The sequence below is a fragment of the Diceros bicornis genome, chromosome 16 (genome assembly GCF_020826845.1).
Source record: "Diceros bicornis minor isolate mBicDic1 chromosome 16, mDicBic1.mat.cur, whole genome shotgun sequence".
NCBI lineage: Eukaryota > Metazoa > Chordata > Mammalia > Perissodactyla > Rhinocerotidae > Diceros > Diceros bicornis.
In genome coordinates, this window is record NC_080755.1 from 40,017,417 (window position 1) to 40,032,713 (window position 15,297).

Here is a 15,297-nt window from a genome sequence, read left to right on the forward strand (position 1 = left end):
GTTTTAGGAGGTAGTTTGAAGATAAATAAAATAAACTACACTTTACACAGCTGGTAGCTAAGCAAACAGAATTCATTGCCTCAAAGGGAACTATGCCTTGGTTGAAGAAATGTTTAGATAAATCCATGGGTAATGGATCTTTAAGGAGTTATCAAGGGAAAGTTAAGAGTATTCAATGTGTATGTCTAAATTTTGAGGTTGGTACTGTTAAGAACAACAATTTGGCTCTTCTAATGGAATTAGTATCCTGGTCTGGGTGGACCTTTATTTTGACTCAACATGGAATTTCTTATGTTCTAATGTAGGGCAAAAAAGATGTGTAGAGAAGTGATATGTGGCAGTACTTGCTCAGCTTATTAAGTGGATTGCCTGTGGTTTTGAAAAGCTTCCTCCTCTTAATAGTCATATTGGAATCCACTGGGTGGCAAGAACACAGCACACTACCTTAAGGGTCACTCTTGCATAAGACATTAATGCATCAGTCCCTAATTTGGAAACCTGTGGCCACTCAGCAAGACAGAATTTCTCTCTCTCCCTTGGTGTAATGATTTTTATTTTGTAATCTCTCTTGGGTAATTCCTTGCAGGCTTGGCATGTTGAGAATCAAATACTGCCTCTAACAATATGGTCGTGATTCTCTGCTTGGCTGATTTAGCTCAGCATTTAAGTAACCACTAATCTTCTGAAAGCACCAGGGTCTACTTAGAGAAATCCCTGTTGTCTGCAAGGATGGAAACAAAATCAGCATGGAGGAAGCATTAGTTACTAAACACAAATCAATCTTTTTTTTTTTTCCACCTAGCTGTACGCTCTGTCACCATCAGAGGTGTGGTTTCTGGTCAGTGAGTCTTCATTTTGTAGATGTAAGAGCAGCTCATGTCTGACAAGCAGGAAAGATGAGTTGGGAAAGTGGAAGGAGTGAAAAGAGAGTTCATTAAGTTCCTAAGTATAAATCAAACTATATTCCGATGGATGACTCTCACAAACACGGAGTAAAAAAAAAGTCAGACATGAGAGAATGTTCTGTACAATGTCCTTTACTGAAGTTCAAAAAAACAGGCAAAGCTAATCTTTGTTGGGTGGGGGAGTAACCGGGCAGGGATGCAAGGTAGCTATCTGGGTGCTGGAAACCTAAGTGAGTTTATCTTGTGAAAATCCATTGAGTTTTGATTTGTAGACTTTCATGACTTGTATGACTTGACCATTTGTAGACTTTGCTGAACGTGTGTTATACTTCAATAAAAAGGTTACTTTAAAAAACACATCCTAGGAGGCCCGCCCGGTGGCATAGTGGTTAAGTGCACATGCTCCGCTGCGGTGGCCCGGGATTCACGGGTTTGGATCCCAGGCGCGCACCAATGCACCACTTGTCAAGCCATGCTGTGGCGGCGTCCCATATAAAGTAGAGGAAGATGGGCACGGATGTTAGCCTAGGGCCAGTCTTCCTCAGCAAAAAGAGGAGGATTGGCAGTGGATGTTAGCTCAGGGCTAATCTTCCTCACACACACCAAAAAAACAAAAAAACCCCCCACATCCTAATATATCCTCTTTGATTTGAAAGAAAATTAGTTTGACATTTTCAATCTATTACACATATGGGTTTATCAGTATTAATTTGGATGATTCCTGCCTTGATTACCTTGATATTCTGAGTTAAGATTTACTGGAGTCTGAATGTTTTAAAATTATTCATTTCACACTGCTGGTGCAAACCTGGTCTGCTATAATGAGAAAGAAATCACCCAACATCAACTTTGGACTTGAGAAAAATACTTAAATATTTAGACCGGACCCAAACTCACAGGCCCATTTGTGTATGACTTCCTGGAGAGGGAAACAGAATGACACTATGTGAGCATCTCTGTTGCAGAAACATCTGCTCACAGAGGACAGGAAGTGCATGTATTAGGAGCAAGTAGGCACTGGATTTAAAGTCAGGAGCTCTCGAATCTCTTCCTGGCTTTGCAAAACAGACATAAAATATCACATCTCTCTTCTCTGTACTTCGGTTCCCTGTGTGTACAATTAAGGGAAAGCATATGAATGAGAGACTGTCTTGGAAAGAGTTTTGAGCTCCTAATGAAATGTGATATAAATATGATTATTTAAGACAAATGCTAAAGATTATCACTAATAAAGATGATGGCAAGAATTAGGATTGTCATGTGCACATGGCAGAGGATGCTTGTGACCTGCAGAAGAGAGGCAGGAAGAAAAGGAACCATGAGCCTGCATTGTATGAAATACTTTTTGCCAAAAAATTCTATTGATTTGAAAATATGTTCCAGAGGAAAGGAGAAGGAAGAATCATTTTGATGGGAATGGGTCAAATTGATAAATGACCACAATCCTAGTTGGCCATGAGCACTTACAAATGCCACCTCTGACGTCTGAGATTTTCCCTGACTGGACCAGCTCCAATTGTTAGGTCATCCTAATGTATCGTTACAGAAACAACAATGTCCTAGTTTCTGCTTTTCTTCAATTCTAGTAATTATACATATCTTCTTCCATATAATCAAAAAGTTGCTTTTGAAATGTTTAGGTATGTTCTGAATAAAGACACTGAATTTTTACTGTCTTTCTTTTCCTTAGGAGTCCAGAATATTTGTCTTTTAAATTGTTGTCAGGGATATGACCTTGAACCTGGCTTCAGCTGCAGAGACACAATGATTGGTTTAGGGAAAGAATGAATGACTATTCCTAGAGCAGAAGTTCTCAAAGGTCTATGTTGCCCACAGTTGTTCATATCACCATCTGTCAGTAACTCACTGAGAGTCAGATTTCAGGAAGACTTTTGGAAGCACAGGAGAGAGAAAAGATGTGACACAATAAACACGGCTGCTGACACTTCAGTTTCCTTTAGAAGGTCAGTAATGGAGGGGTCAGGAAGAATGGAAAGAGCAGAAAACCACAAAACAGAGTGAAGATCACTTCTGCAGACTGAATCAAGAATTTCCTTAGTTTTAGGAATTTTCCATAAAATGGAATGTGACACAAATATGATCGTTTTATAAGATGTACTAAGCCATTCATTTAGGAAGTCCCATGTCCAGACATAATGAAGTTCATCAGTATATTGGCTTAAACACAGGATGCAACTTCACCAATCCCTTGGGCTATTTCAAATACCTCAGTAAAGAACCTGGTCAAGCAACAACAATTCAGAGAGATAAGGAAAATCTCTTTCCTCTGATGAGCTCACCTTTTAGCTTTTACTGAGATGGGCACCAAGCTTTTCTTTCCTGATCAAGCTTGCTGCATAGGGGATCTGTAAGATAAAAACAAGCAAAACTATCCAGGTAAGTTAAATTTGAAGACAGATGTGTAATGGAGATCCTTCATCACGTCTAACAATTTGAATGCCAATGGATCCTCCCAGAGGAGAAAGGGTTTCCATCTGCTCAGCAGTATGGGGCTTCTGGGTTATAGCATTCCTAAGGCCTCTTGAAAAACATATCGACACTGGGTTGTTGCTACAGCTAGTCTCTGAGGTTAATATGTGACATTTCACTTAAAGAAGTCTTTAAAATTTTGCATTTAATAATATGGTATTCTTATTTTTTATTTAGATATGAAAACTAAGTTATGATGTTAAAAGGTATGTCCAAGGTCACAAAAAAAGAATGTGATTACAAACTAGTTCAACGTAATCTTTCGTTTAATTAGAGTAATGAAATATGCCATCATTGTAAATCACAAATAAGATGAACTAACTAAATACAAACTATTACTCTGGGTAATTTCCCAGTAACTACCAAGAAGCATCAGAAATAATTGCACTGAACGGAAAATATGACCCTGAGAATTCTACATGGATAAACTTGGAAAGTACTTTTCAATACCGAGGCTTTGAATGAAAGCCTATCACATTTGATATACTACTTTTCATTAGAAAATTCAAATGGTTGAGGTTGGACTACCTGTATTGTTTAGATTTGCCTCTCCATTAAGCCCAGTTAAGGTAGTCTAACGTTATGTTACTTACCTTCTTCATTACAAGGCTAAACTCAGGACTCTAAAGATTTGAATCTATTTTACATTTAAAGAAATAAATATTCAGCTTCTAGAACGTAACATGAAATATGGCTATTATGTAAAAGCAGTGAGGGAAATAAAATTATTTTCATTCAATTAGGCAATGTTTTTGAATACTTTTATGAACATTCCCCACATTTCCAGCATACTTATGTTTTGCTCTTCTGACCCATCAGCCATAAATATGAGCCTTTATTAATGGGAAGGAGCTACGAATCTACAATGACGCTAGTGACTAAGATCAGCTGGATCATTTTGCCATAATAATTGATCAGTTAAGTCAAAGAGTCTTTTTAATGGAAAAAGAGAGAAGACTAAAGCAACCCTCTCACTATTTTGATATACAACCACAATACGGATCTCTCTGATAGGCACATATCTGATAAAGGGCATAGATAGCAGCATTGAAATTAATGATTCATATAGGACCATAGAAAGCTCAGTGTCCTAATCTCATATTTTAGCATGTGAGCTGAGATCAGCTAGATAACTATGACAAGTACAACTACAGAGGGATCTACTCTAGTTACCTCTTTTCATGCTGGGTTATGCTACACCTGCTATTAACAGAGATATGCTTGAATCTCGATTTTTCCATTATGGTGTATGCTGCAATATACCAAAACACATGGATCACCTCTTTCTTTAGGTGATATAACAGAGCCTTGAATGGAATTCTGTTATTTAGGAAAACAAGTAGAAATGATGTAAACCTTGGGGTATAAGGAATGACCTAATAAAATGTATTTGTGCCGCTCGCACATTTAGAAATAGTCCTCAACATCAAGATTAGATGCCACAAAGATTTAGTAAGTGTCTGTTCTGTGCCAGGCACTACACAAGATAAGTTAACATCACCATGAGCCATCTCATCAAAGCCAGTAAACTACTCATCCTAACCCAAAGAAAACTGCCTGAAGGGCACCACTTTCAGATCAAGTCAGAATGCCTTTTTCTTTCTCTCTTTCTTTCTTTTTCTTTTTTTCAGAAACAACAATGTAGCATTTCATTAAGATGGGAAGCTGAGAGGGAAAGAAAAAAGGACTCAGAAAAAAAGGACATTTCCAAATAAGCACTTTTTTCAAAATTTTTGCTGAGGAAGATTTTCCCTGAGCTAATATCCGTTGCCAATCTTCCTCTTTTTGTATGTGAGCTGCCACCACAGCATGGCCAATGACAGACGAGTGGTGTAGTCTGCTCATGGGAACCAAACCTGGGCTGCCGAAGTGGAGCGTGCTGAACTTAACCACTAGGCCCCCGAGGTTGGCCCCCAAATAAGCCCATTTGATCCCCAAATCTCCAGACTGGAATTTAAATCTACGTGAAGAATTATCCCCACTCAAACATTGATTGTTGAGTTTATTTCATTAAAACAAAATGAAATAAAAGCCAATTAACAACAAAGACAAAAAAGCAAAAGGTTGTGAGCTAAGAATCAGTAATTCTCTGTCCTAAGTCATGAACTATAAATAAAGACTATATTAGCACATGGCCCAGTTGTTCATGGAAACTACCCTATTTCATTGATTCTAAGATGCACTTTTTTCCCCTCACATTTTAACATCTCTGAAATTGGGTGTATTATAATTGATGGTATCTTAGAATAATAGTTGGAAGCTTCTTTTCTTATGATACATCAAGTAATGGTGTATCTTACAATTGACGGTGCTTCAGATTCCATGATATGCAATATTGGATTTACAGAGACCTCAGCAAATGCTCCCCTCAACTCGGGAGCTCAGGATCCTCGATGCTCCATTTAAGTGAACTATTTCATGTAAATCTCCTATGATAGAACTTATAAAAGCTTTCTTTTCATTTTGATCAGCTTGGAAATCACCTAGATTGGCATGGACAGAAACCCTCGAAGGTATTATGTAACTTCTAAATCACCCAGTGGCTCTAGTCTATCAAAAGTGCTGGGGTATTACCAAAAAAGGTAACTTCCTAGTTTGTACCAAGAAAGAGTTATCCTGAGCTCAGACATTCAGGCGGGTCCACACCTCAAAAGGAGAGGATGAGAAGAAGGCTATATAATTAAGGAACAAGCGAGTGCATTGTCAAGATGCATGACAATAGATCAATCATTGGAAAAGGACCCACTGCAGTTAAACTCTGTCTACTGGTGAATCTTAAGGCAGCTTCCAGGGAAGTCCTCTGACTTGCAAGGACTTTTGTTGCATATTTAGCCACAAAACCAAAATCCTTTAGTGGCCCAGGGATTTTTTCTCTAAAAATATAATGCAAAACAGTAACTGTTGTATCTGCTTTTAAAAATATGTGAAACACATTTTAAAAACTGTCTGGGTTGAGATGGTAGAAGTCGGGGCAAGTTCCCATCCTAATGAATACTGGAGAATCTCCAAGAAAAGACCATATCACTGAAGAGCTGTGCCCTTGCCAAAGAGGGAGCGCTCCTCCAGCAATAATAAAGACCTCTCTCTCCTTTCCCTGCAAGGAAGCACAGCGCTCCCACCATCAGGAAGTTGTAAACTGCCTTTTTACAAGTCCACAGTGAATGAAACATTAGTACTAAATCTATTGATTGAACGTTATTTTAATTGAGGCTTTTAATGAAGAACTTCGAGACCGGTTCCCCCTGGCTGTGCGTGACTGCAACATTCTGGAAAAACAGCAGAGGGCACTTCAAGACTAGCACATTTTCTTGATCTACGGGCCTTTTGGTAGCGAACTAGCAAGTTCAAAGGACGTGAATCTGGGTCTAGCCATTTACCATGTGCTCCCTGTTATAGCATGTCCTTCAAGAACTATGACTCAAAAGGAGCATGTCTTCAACAAATCTACCGTAGTAACTTATACACAGAGGTACTTGCTTAAAAAAATTGTTGCCAAATTAGCAATAAAAAAAGGTTGTCAAGGCATCCTAATAGTCTCAGCTTATGTTGCAAATTATATTATACTCCAGTCCTTGGAACACCTTTAATCAAAAGGTTATATACTGAGTAAAATATCTTCTCTTCTTTTTTTTATTTTTTTAAAAATCGAGATATAATCGACATATAACTTTGTATTAGTTTCTTCACCTTCTTCTTAAAGCTGAGGGATAATGGATTTTGTTATCAAAATTGAACAATTTTTTCCTAGAATCACAATTCACTTGTGAATGAGAAATCTTTTGCTCTTTATTATACTACCCGCTAACATTTTCATGAACTTGCTAAATTTTAAAACTTTTGTATTTGATTCATAGTGAGAGGAATATATTTCTTTACTTGCATAAATAAATCTGATTTAGTAATGAAAATGTTTTAAGGATTTAAAAACCTAGGGCAGGGGTAAGGGACTTTAACACAAACTTTGTTAAGTACTATAAAACTCTAATTTTAAACTATTTTTTAAAAAAAGTTAGCTTGCAGACATGTATAAATGTTAAATAAACTGTATATGCTTTAAATCTCACATTGAGATAAATGCACACTCATCTATCTATAAATGCACAAAGAGAATCAATCGTTTGACTCTGAAGTCATCACAGCTTTGCATTTAACAAACTGGAAAATAAAGCAATGGTACAGAAATTATAGTCAGTGGAGAATCTAAAAACGCAAGAGCCAAAGAAATTCATAAGTTCTCTTTCTACGGCAATGATACCCAAGATGCTTTTGATATAATCTTTTGAATAAGAACACTGTGTAACAGCATAGGATAAATGCATTGTGGGTCTGTGGGAACTGTTACAAAATATGACGGTTTTAATATGCTTGAATTCTCCATGATTGCAGGATAGGCTGGGTTTTTATTTCATCTAAAGGGAAAAAATGCCTATTCTGTAGGCAAATGACGATTCTGTAATATATGCTCTGTAAACTTTAAATATAAAGTAATAAAATAATTTTGAGTGAATTGTTTGGTTCTCAGGGAGCAAAGCATGTAACCATACTTACTGATGAATTAGACCACTCAACTAAAATATTGAGAAAGTCAATAATTGTGATACCTAGCAACTTCTTGATAATCTTTAGATAGAGTTTTCTAAAGACATTTCCCCCTAGGCACTTCAGCAAATACAACAAGCTGAATAAGGAACTAGACACATTTCTGTTCAAGTAACCTTAAGTCTGCTGCCTCAGTTCTAAAGCAGATGGTATAATGTGAACATAGGTCCTTCCTGCACAAAAATATCTCTAGCCCCTAGGGCTTACACAGTTCCATTATTAGAGGTACTACTTTGAGAAGGGGCATGCCATTAAACTGATTACTCATATTGGCATAGCATTTTATGGCCTGCATGTACATTTCATGTTTATTACACACCTGCGCCTTACAATATATCTATCAGGGCACTAGGTTAGACCTTACAACAGGTCCCTTTGGTTGAGGAACTGGAAATTAATGAACTATATAGGATGAGTTTTGAGCTCAAGTTTGCAGACCTTAAAGCTTGTGTCTGTTAGTCACAAGGACAGTGCAGTAATACATAAGCTCCCTGTAATTCACTAGCACGCCTTCCTTTATTAGTTTTGGTAGTAGTCACTTAGTGCAAAAGAACATTCAAGGAAATCAGAACAAAGCCAGGGAAATTTGGAAAAGAAGACACTTGGAGAGTATCAGAGTTGGGTCAGGGGGCATCCATGGTTGGGAAATCATTCATAAATGTTTACTTACAGCTATTTGATGCTAGACACGGTGCTAGCAGCAGCATGAAAACATTGGGCATCTTATGGCAGGGGATACAAAAGAAGGGGAAGAAGCAAGAGGGACAAATCATGTCTATTTCACCAATTTTCTGTTCACCTAGACATGCCTTTGTGGATTTCAGGAATTATAAGGTACCCACAAGGCTGGGGGAAAAAATTCTAGCTTCCCCCGAAGAACTTAATTTGCGACTAGGAATAACTTGCTATCCAGAGGAATGTGAATTAATAATACTTGTCTAGATAAACGAATACATGATAAAATATTTCGCAATACAGTATAATAAAAACACTTAGTAATACCAATTTGTATCTTCCATGTACGAAATATCTCAAAAGACATGAGACATTTTTTCTTCTATCAATACTGCCTGCTTATTACATGGATGCAATATCATTTCTTCTTTTACTAAAGGAACCAAATGTCAAAGAAAATTAAGACATGAAAGCTACATATCTGGCCTTAAACAGGGGCACTGAAATAAATACTTAGTTTCCTTTCCTAACACCCATTTTGCTGTACTCACCACTCCCCCGAAATCACAAATTTTTGGTTGCACGCGTGGCAATTTTTGTTTTAAGAGTCTGAAAACGAGGTCCTTACTGATGCATAAAATCAGTAAAGTCTTAAAACTTTATATCCTCTCCCTTCAATTCTATATTTAAATTCTTCCTTTGGACAAAGAAAATGATAAGTATATACACAGCAAGTAATTAGTAGCTCTTGTTAACTAGGTATCAAAACCTAAGAATAGTAAATACTTTTTACTATTAATGGGGATTAGTTGTCAATCGATTAAGAAAATCCTTCTGCTCCTCCATGAATTTAGGTGCAAACAAAACCAAAACGAAGAAAATCCTAAGAGGCATCTTATGTTCTGGCGTTTTTCAGAACTGAGAGTTGTTAACCAGCACTTGCAATCAAGGAAAACCTCACCGGGAGTGTTCGAGTCACAAGCAGCACTTTTAACAGAGCCCCTAAATGGGGAAAAACATCATGAAATACAAGATCGCTTTAAAAATAACTCTCAGCAGTCTCCATTAACACAAGCCTGATTTATCCCATGCAGAAAGGACATATCAATATCCATGTTTCTTACATAATCCTGACAGGGAGCTAGATACCTGGCTCTCTAGACAAGACAGACAGGTATGCATAGATACAGGCTTTCTGGTACAAGGACCAGCTCAAAAACGTCATGTAACCCCATTATAATAATCATGCTGTGAATATCACTAAGAATCTGTGTATGTCTTTATCCAGCTGATTAAAAATATCTTACAAAATATTGAGCAGAAATTATTTTCCCCATTGTACTCAGGAAAATGAGGAAGCTTGGAAGACTGCTTTAAAAGCACGAATGAATAATACCAGATGTATTTGCATCTAGACAAAGGAGGAGGAATTCAGGAAAAAAAAAACGCATTACATTTATTTATCAGACATCTTCCTGTTTTCCTGTTTCTGGATAAGTAGATTTTAGTCAGTGTCTACTTTTAGACATGATTAGGACAGAGTGAGTAACATACTTCATTTGGAAATAATTCGTTTCTTTTCATCGTCCTTCAAGTGAATTTAATTGATTAATTGTGTTGATACTCAGTTCTATTGACGGTGGAGGGCCCAGCACAGGTCTGGGTAGTGAAAAGAGGGGGAAGATAGAAGAAATTGCTCTTCCTTGAGCTTCTATCTAATGCATCCCAGCATTGCGTTTGGAAGTTTGCACAGTGGAAGACAACGCAGGTACCTCTGGTTCACCCACGGAGGCAATTTACACATCTGTCTATTAACACATGGTAGGTAGTTACATTTAGAGGAAATGTACAGACACATCTGTTTATCCTGTGTCTAAGTAAATCTCTTGGTAATTAGCGTCTAAACCAGCTGAGAGGTAAGTGGACCAAAGGATTTCATGGCAAAAATGTGAACAGTTTCATACATATTGGGTGGTTTGAAAACAAACACATCAAGTTGCATTTATTTTTAAATAGAAATGCATCTTACAATTTGTAACTGTTGCACCATTTCTTCTCGGTAGGCTAGTTCCCTTTTCATCTGATCCTGGAAATTATCTGGTGGGAGAGAGAAATAGAGAAAGAAATTAATTAAAGTGCAAAATCTACTTTGAGTATATTTAGGAAAAATATTACTGATAGTCCCATAGAAGCGCCTTCCCCGTTTTTTTTTTTTTTTTTTTTTTGTGCGGAAGATCTGCCCTGAGCTAACATCTGCCAATCCTCCTCCTTTTGCTGAGGAAGACTGGCCCTGGGCTAACATCCATGCCCATCTTCCTCTACTTTATATGGGACGCCGCCACAGCATGGCTCGACAAGCAGTGCGTTGGTACGCGCCCGGGATCCGAACAAGCGAACTCTGGGCCACTGCAGCGGAGTGCGTGCACTTAACCGCTTGTGCCACTGGGCCGGCCCCTTTGTGTTTTTAAGTAAATAATATGTTTGTTTGAAGGGATGTTTTCAAGACTATAATTTAATCAGAATAGACAGTAAATTCTGAGAGGGTAAGGTCTATATTTTATACAGTCAAGCGCCACATAGCGATGTTTTGGTCAATGACGAACTGCATATAAAACGGTAGTCCCATAAGATTAGTACCATAGAGCCTAAATGTGTAGCAGGCTACACCATCTAGGTTTGTGTAAGTACACTCTATGATGTTCACACAATGACGAAATCGCCTAAGGACGAATTTCTCAGAACGTATCCCCGTCGTTAAGTGACGCACGACTGCATTTCACAGTGTCTCATAGCCCATCTCGTATAATCCCTTGCATGTAATAACTACTCAGGAACGTCTGGTGCAATCATGTTCTCCAACCTTTCCACACTTGAACAAGTCACAGGTGTTGAGAGTTTCCACTGTCTTCAGAAATCTAATGTGAATGAGGGAGTGAACCTCAGCTAGAACTGATCATGCGAAATGTGGAACCTTGGGCATGTAATGCCTTATAGGTGACGTAGGTCCGTTAGATATGCCTGTCTGGCTTCACTGCAGCTCATGTCACTCCTAAGAGAGTGATAAATATACTCTGGTCTGACTCCCCCAAACTGCAAGCTCTCTCACCCTGTATCAACCTTATTTTATGGTCCTCCTTGGGGCTGGTGTGGTTCTACAGACCTGGCTTCAATCTGAGAAGGGGGGAACTTTCAGAGATATTGTTGTGCAAAATATTTTTGTCATTACACACATTGATCATTTTTATTGCATTTACAGAAAGAAAGGACTTCCCAATGTATATCATGTAGTTGCATCTTCTCCATGTTATCTTTTTTAAAGTGTGGACTTGGCTAACTTTGGCTATTTCTTCTTTAAATGAGAAATTAACATGATTTCATATTGAATTTTTTGTCAGGGCAGGAGTTTGGAGAAACCAGAAACTTTGTTATCATCTTTTCCTCTCCTCTTCCTTTTACTTCTACAGCCAACTGGTGTGTGGGTCCTATACATTCTACCTCCATCCTCTCCTCCTTTGCCATTGTTACCTCCCAAATGGAGACACCTCTTCCCTGAATAGTTTCCCAACTGACCACCTGGGCTCTAGTTCCTCGCTCTCCAAATCCCTTTCATTCTCCTGCTTAAAAATCTGTGATGGCTTCCAATCGCTCGCAAGACAATAAATCCTTTACCATTCGTGAGATTCTGGGTAATTACAAAGTAAAACATTGTTCTTTTAATATTTTTGACCGCTACCATTCTATAATATTTGAATTCCTTCTCCAATCCCAAGCACATAATTTTAAAAATTTATTTACTTATAAAGATTTTTTTAGAGCAGTTCTAGGTTCACCACAAAATTAAGAGGAAGGTACAGAGATTTTCCATATACCCCCTGCCCCCACACATGCATAATCTCCCCATTATCAACATCCCCCACCAGAGTGGTACATTTGTTACAACTGAGGAAACTACATTGACACATCATAATCACCAAAGTCCACAGTCTGCATTACAGTTCACTCTTGGTGGTGTACATGCTATGGGTTTGGACAAATGTATAATGACATATCATCATTATAATATCATTTTTCACTGCTCTAAAATCTTCTGTGCTCTGCCTATTTGTCCCTCCCCTCCACCTCACACCCCGCAAGCACTTATCTTTTTATTGTCTACATAGTTTTGCCTATTATAATTTATTTTATAAAAAGGCTCATTCCCTACTCTCACTTCTGAATTTGTTATGAAAAGTACCGTTAACAGAGATAAGTACAGGTGCAATGCAAGGGTTGAGGGAGGAGCCCTTATTCTCTTGGGGATTTAAGGGGGAGCACATGCTTGAGTAGAGACGTGGAGAATGGCATTCTACACAAAGATGCGGAGGGATTGGGAATAGCAAGTGGCTCAGCTGGCTGCAGCACAGGCTGTGGAGGAAACGCCCTGCACCCCATCTGGCACCAAACCTTCTCCAGTCTTCACACACACCTTGTACTTCCAGCCTCTGTGTGTTTGCTACTGCTGTGTTTACCCCTGCTGTGGTCTTACCCTTACAGCAAACATCTCCCTTTTCTTTAAAGTCCAGCTCAAATGTTATCTCTTCCAGAAAATTCTCTCTGATTCTTCTGCCCCCTCCTGCCAGAATTAATCATCCTTTTCTTGTCCTCCTCCGGAACTCTGTACATACCTCTAGTAATGCATCCATAATACATACTATGATTAGTTGTTCTATGTCTATCTCCCAGCTAAACAGTGATATTTTGGAGAGCAGGAAAAATTTTAGACACTTGTCAAATTTCCAAAGCCCACCACAGTGCTTGGCACACAGCAGGGGCTAGTTAATGAATGAGTGAAAAAAGCACTGAAATATCCATGAGAAGGTCTGGATTCTGCGTGGACAGTAATCACCCCACTCTGGGGGCTCAGACCTTTGTCTCAACAAACAAGGGTGTGGAGAACGATGTGCTCTGTAACGTCCTGTCTTGCTCCGGTGCTTTAAGATCTGATAACAAGGTAAACTGGTTTGGTTGGGCTTCAGGACCCAGCTCTGTCTTTTCTATACTGGGGAAGGGGAAGTGGTGATTTTGATTTACACTGATAACAATTAGGGGTGAGGTGCTGTGTGAGGGATTAGCACCCACCCCGCCATCTCAGCTCTGGAGGTGGGTCAAAGCTCACAGGCTGGGCACAGGACAACAGGAGAACCAGCCCTCCACAAATTGCCCCCATTCCAACACTATCAGCCCCATACCTGGGCCTGAATACCTCCAGGAAGATCAGTGTGTTTTCCAGACACCAGAGCACATCCCAGGCAGGTCTCCCTCTGTGAAGGAGAGACTGTGCTCTGAGTCTCGGTAGTTCCTCTGTCCCTCTAGGGTTCTGAGGAGCCTCTGACCAGGGTGCTAAACTGAGACGGATTAGGAATGAAGGGCTGCTTGAAGCCGACCCAGCTGGGGCACCTCCCTGGGATCCTAGAAGATTCTGATTTTGGAGGAGGAAATAGCTAAGGGCAATTCAGAGTGGAACGCTCATAACTACCCCTTACTTAATTCCTGCTCATCACTCTATGATGGTGCACTCAATACAATTCTTTAAGTCAAAACAAACAAACAAAAAAACGAAGCCATTAAATTGTTTAGAAAAAATGGTGAATATTTTTATAAGATTGGGGTGGGGAAGGGCATCAAGGATAAAAACCAAAAAGGAAAAGATTGATGGATTTGATTAGACAAAAATGTAAAACTTTGGTATGACAATAAACTACAAACAAATTAAACTCCCAAAATAGAAAAGACCATAGTCAACATTTAAAGTAATTGATACAAACAAAAGAATATTTGTGACATGACAAAGAATTAATATTTTAGTATATAAAGAGTTCATATAAATCAATAAGAAAGTGAACACATCAAAAGAAATATGGGGAGAGAATATAATGGGCATTCACAAAACATACAAATGACAATAGACATGTGAAAAGTGTTCAACATCCCTAGCAATGAAAGAAAAGGAAATAATATGAGGTACCATTTTTTTTCCATTTAAGTTAGCAAAGATTAAAAGAAAAGATGATATGTGGTGTTCCAAGGATGGGAATACAAATGAGTACAAGCTTTCTGGAAAGCAACTTGAAATTCTGTACCAAGAGCTTTAAAAAGTTCATACTCTTTCACACAGCAATTCTTTTAAGAGTTTATCCTAAGGAAATAATCATGGAAATGTGCAAAGATTTAGTTACAATGATGTCCATCATGTAAAACTTGGATAAACTTTAATGTGCAACATAAGAGTACATTTATGGACTGCTGTGTAGTAATGGAAAGAGGCTCATGTTAAGTGAAAAAAAGGAGCGTAAAAAATAGTGTGTATAATATTTCATTCTGTTAAAAAAAAAAAAAAGGATTTAAGATGTATTAAAAAGGCTGTAACTCCAAAATGTTAACCTTGGTTATCTCTAGGTGACAAGATTATGGGTGATTTTCCTTTTCTTCTCTCTGTATTTCTTTATATTTCAGATTTTCTACAACAAGCAAGTATATAACTTTTGAAATACAAAGATTGTTAATTGGCAAAAGAAAAGAAAACTAAAATTTTTGCTATGCTCTAAAGGTTGATGAAGGTACAATTTAACTGGAGATGAAAAAATCATTA

The 15,297-nt window shown here is 38.3% G+C and overlaps 1 protein-coding gene across 1 annotated transcript in view; it reads right to left on the minus strand.

Moving 5' to 3' along the window:
• Nucleotides 1–3,208: 3,208 nt before the first annotated feature.
• SKOR2 (SKI family transcriptional corepressor 2) overlaps nucleotides 3,209–15,297 on the minus strand; it is a 33,111-nt gene continuing 21,022 nt past the window's right edge. Inside the window, exons 6-7 of the mRNA XM_058556572.1 lie at nucleotides 10,699–10,766; nucleotides 3,209–3,271 (exon numbers count right to left, since the gene is read on the minus strand). Of these exons, the coding sequence (XP_058412555.1) occupies nucleotides 3,209–3,271; nucleotides 10,699–10,766 (131 nt within the window). The remainder of the gene's footprint in view (nucleotides 3,272–10,698; nucleotides 10,767–15,297) is intronic.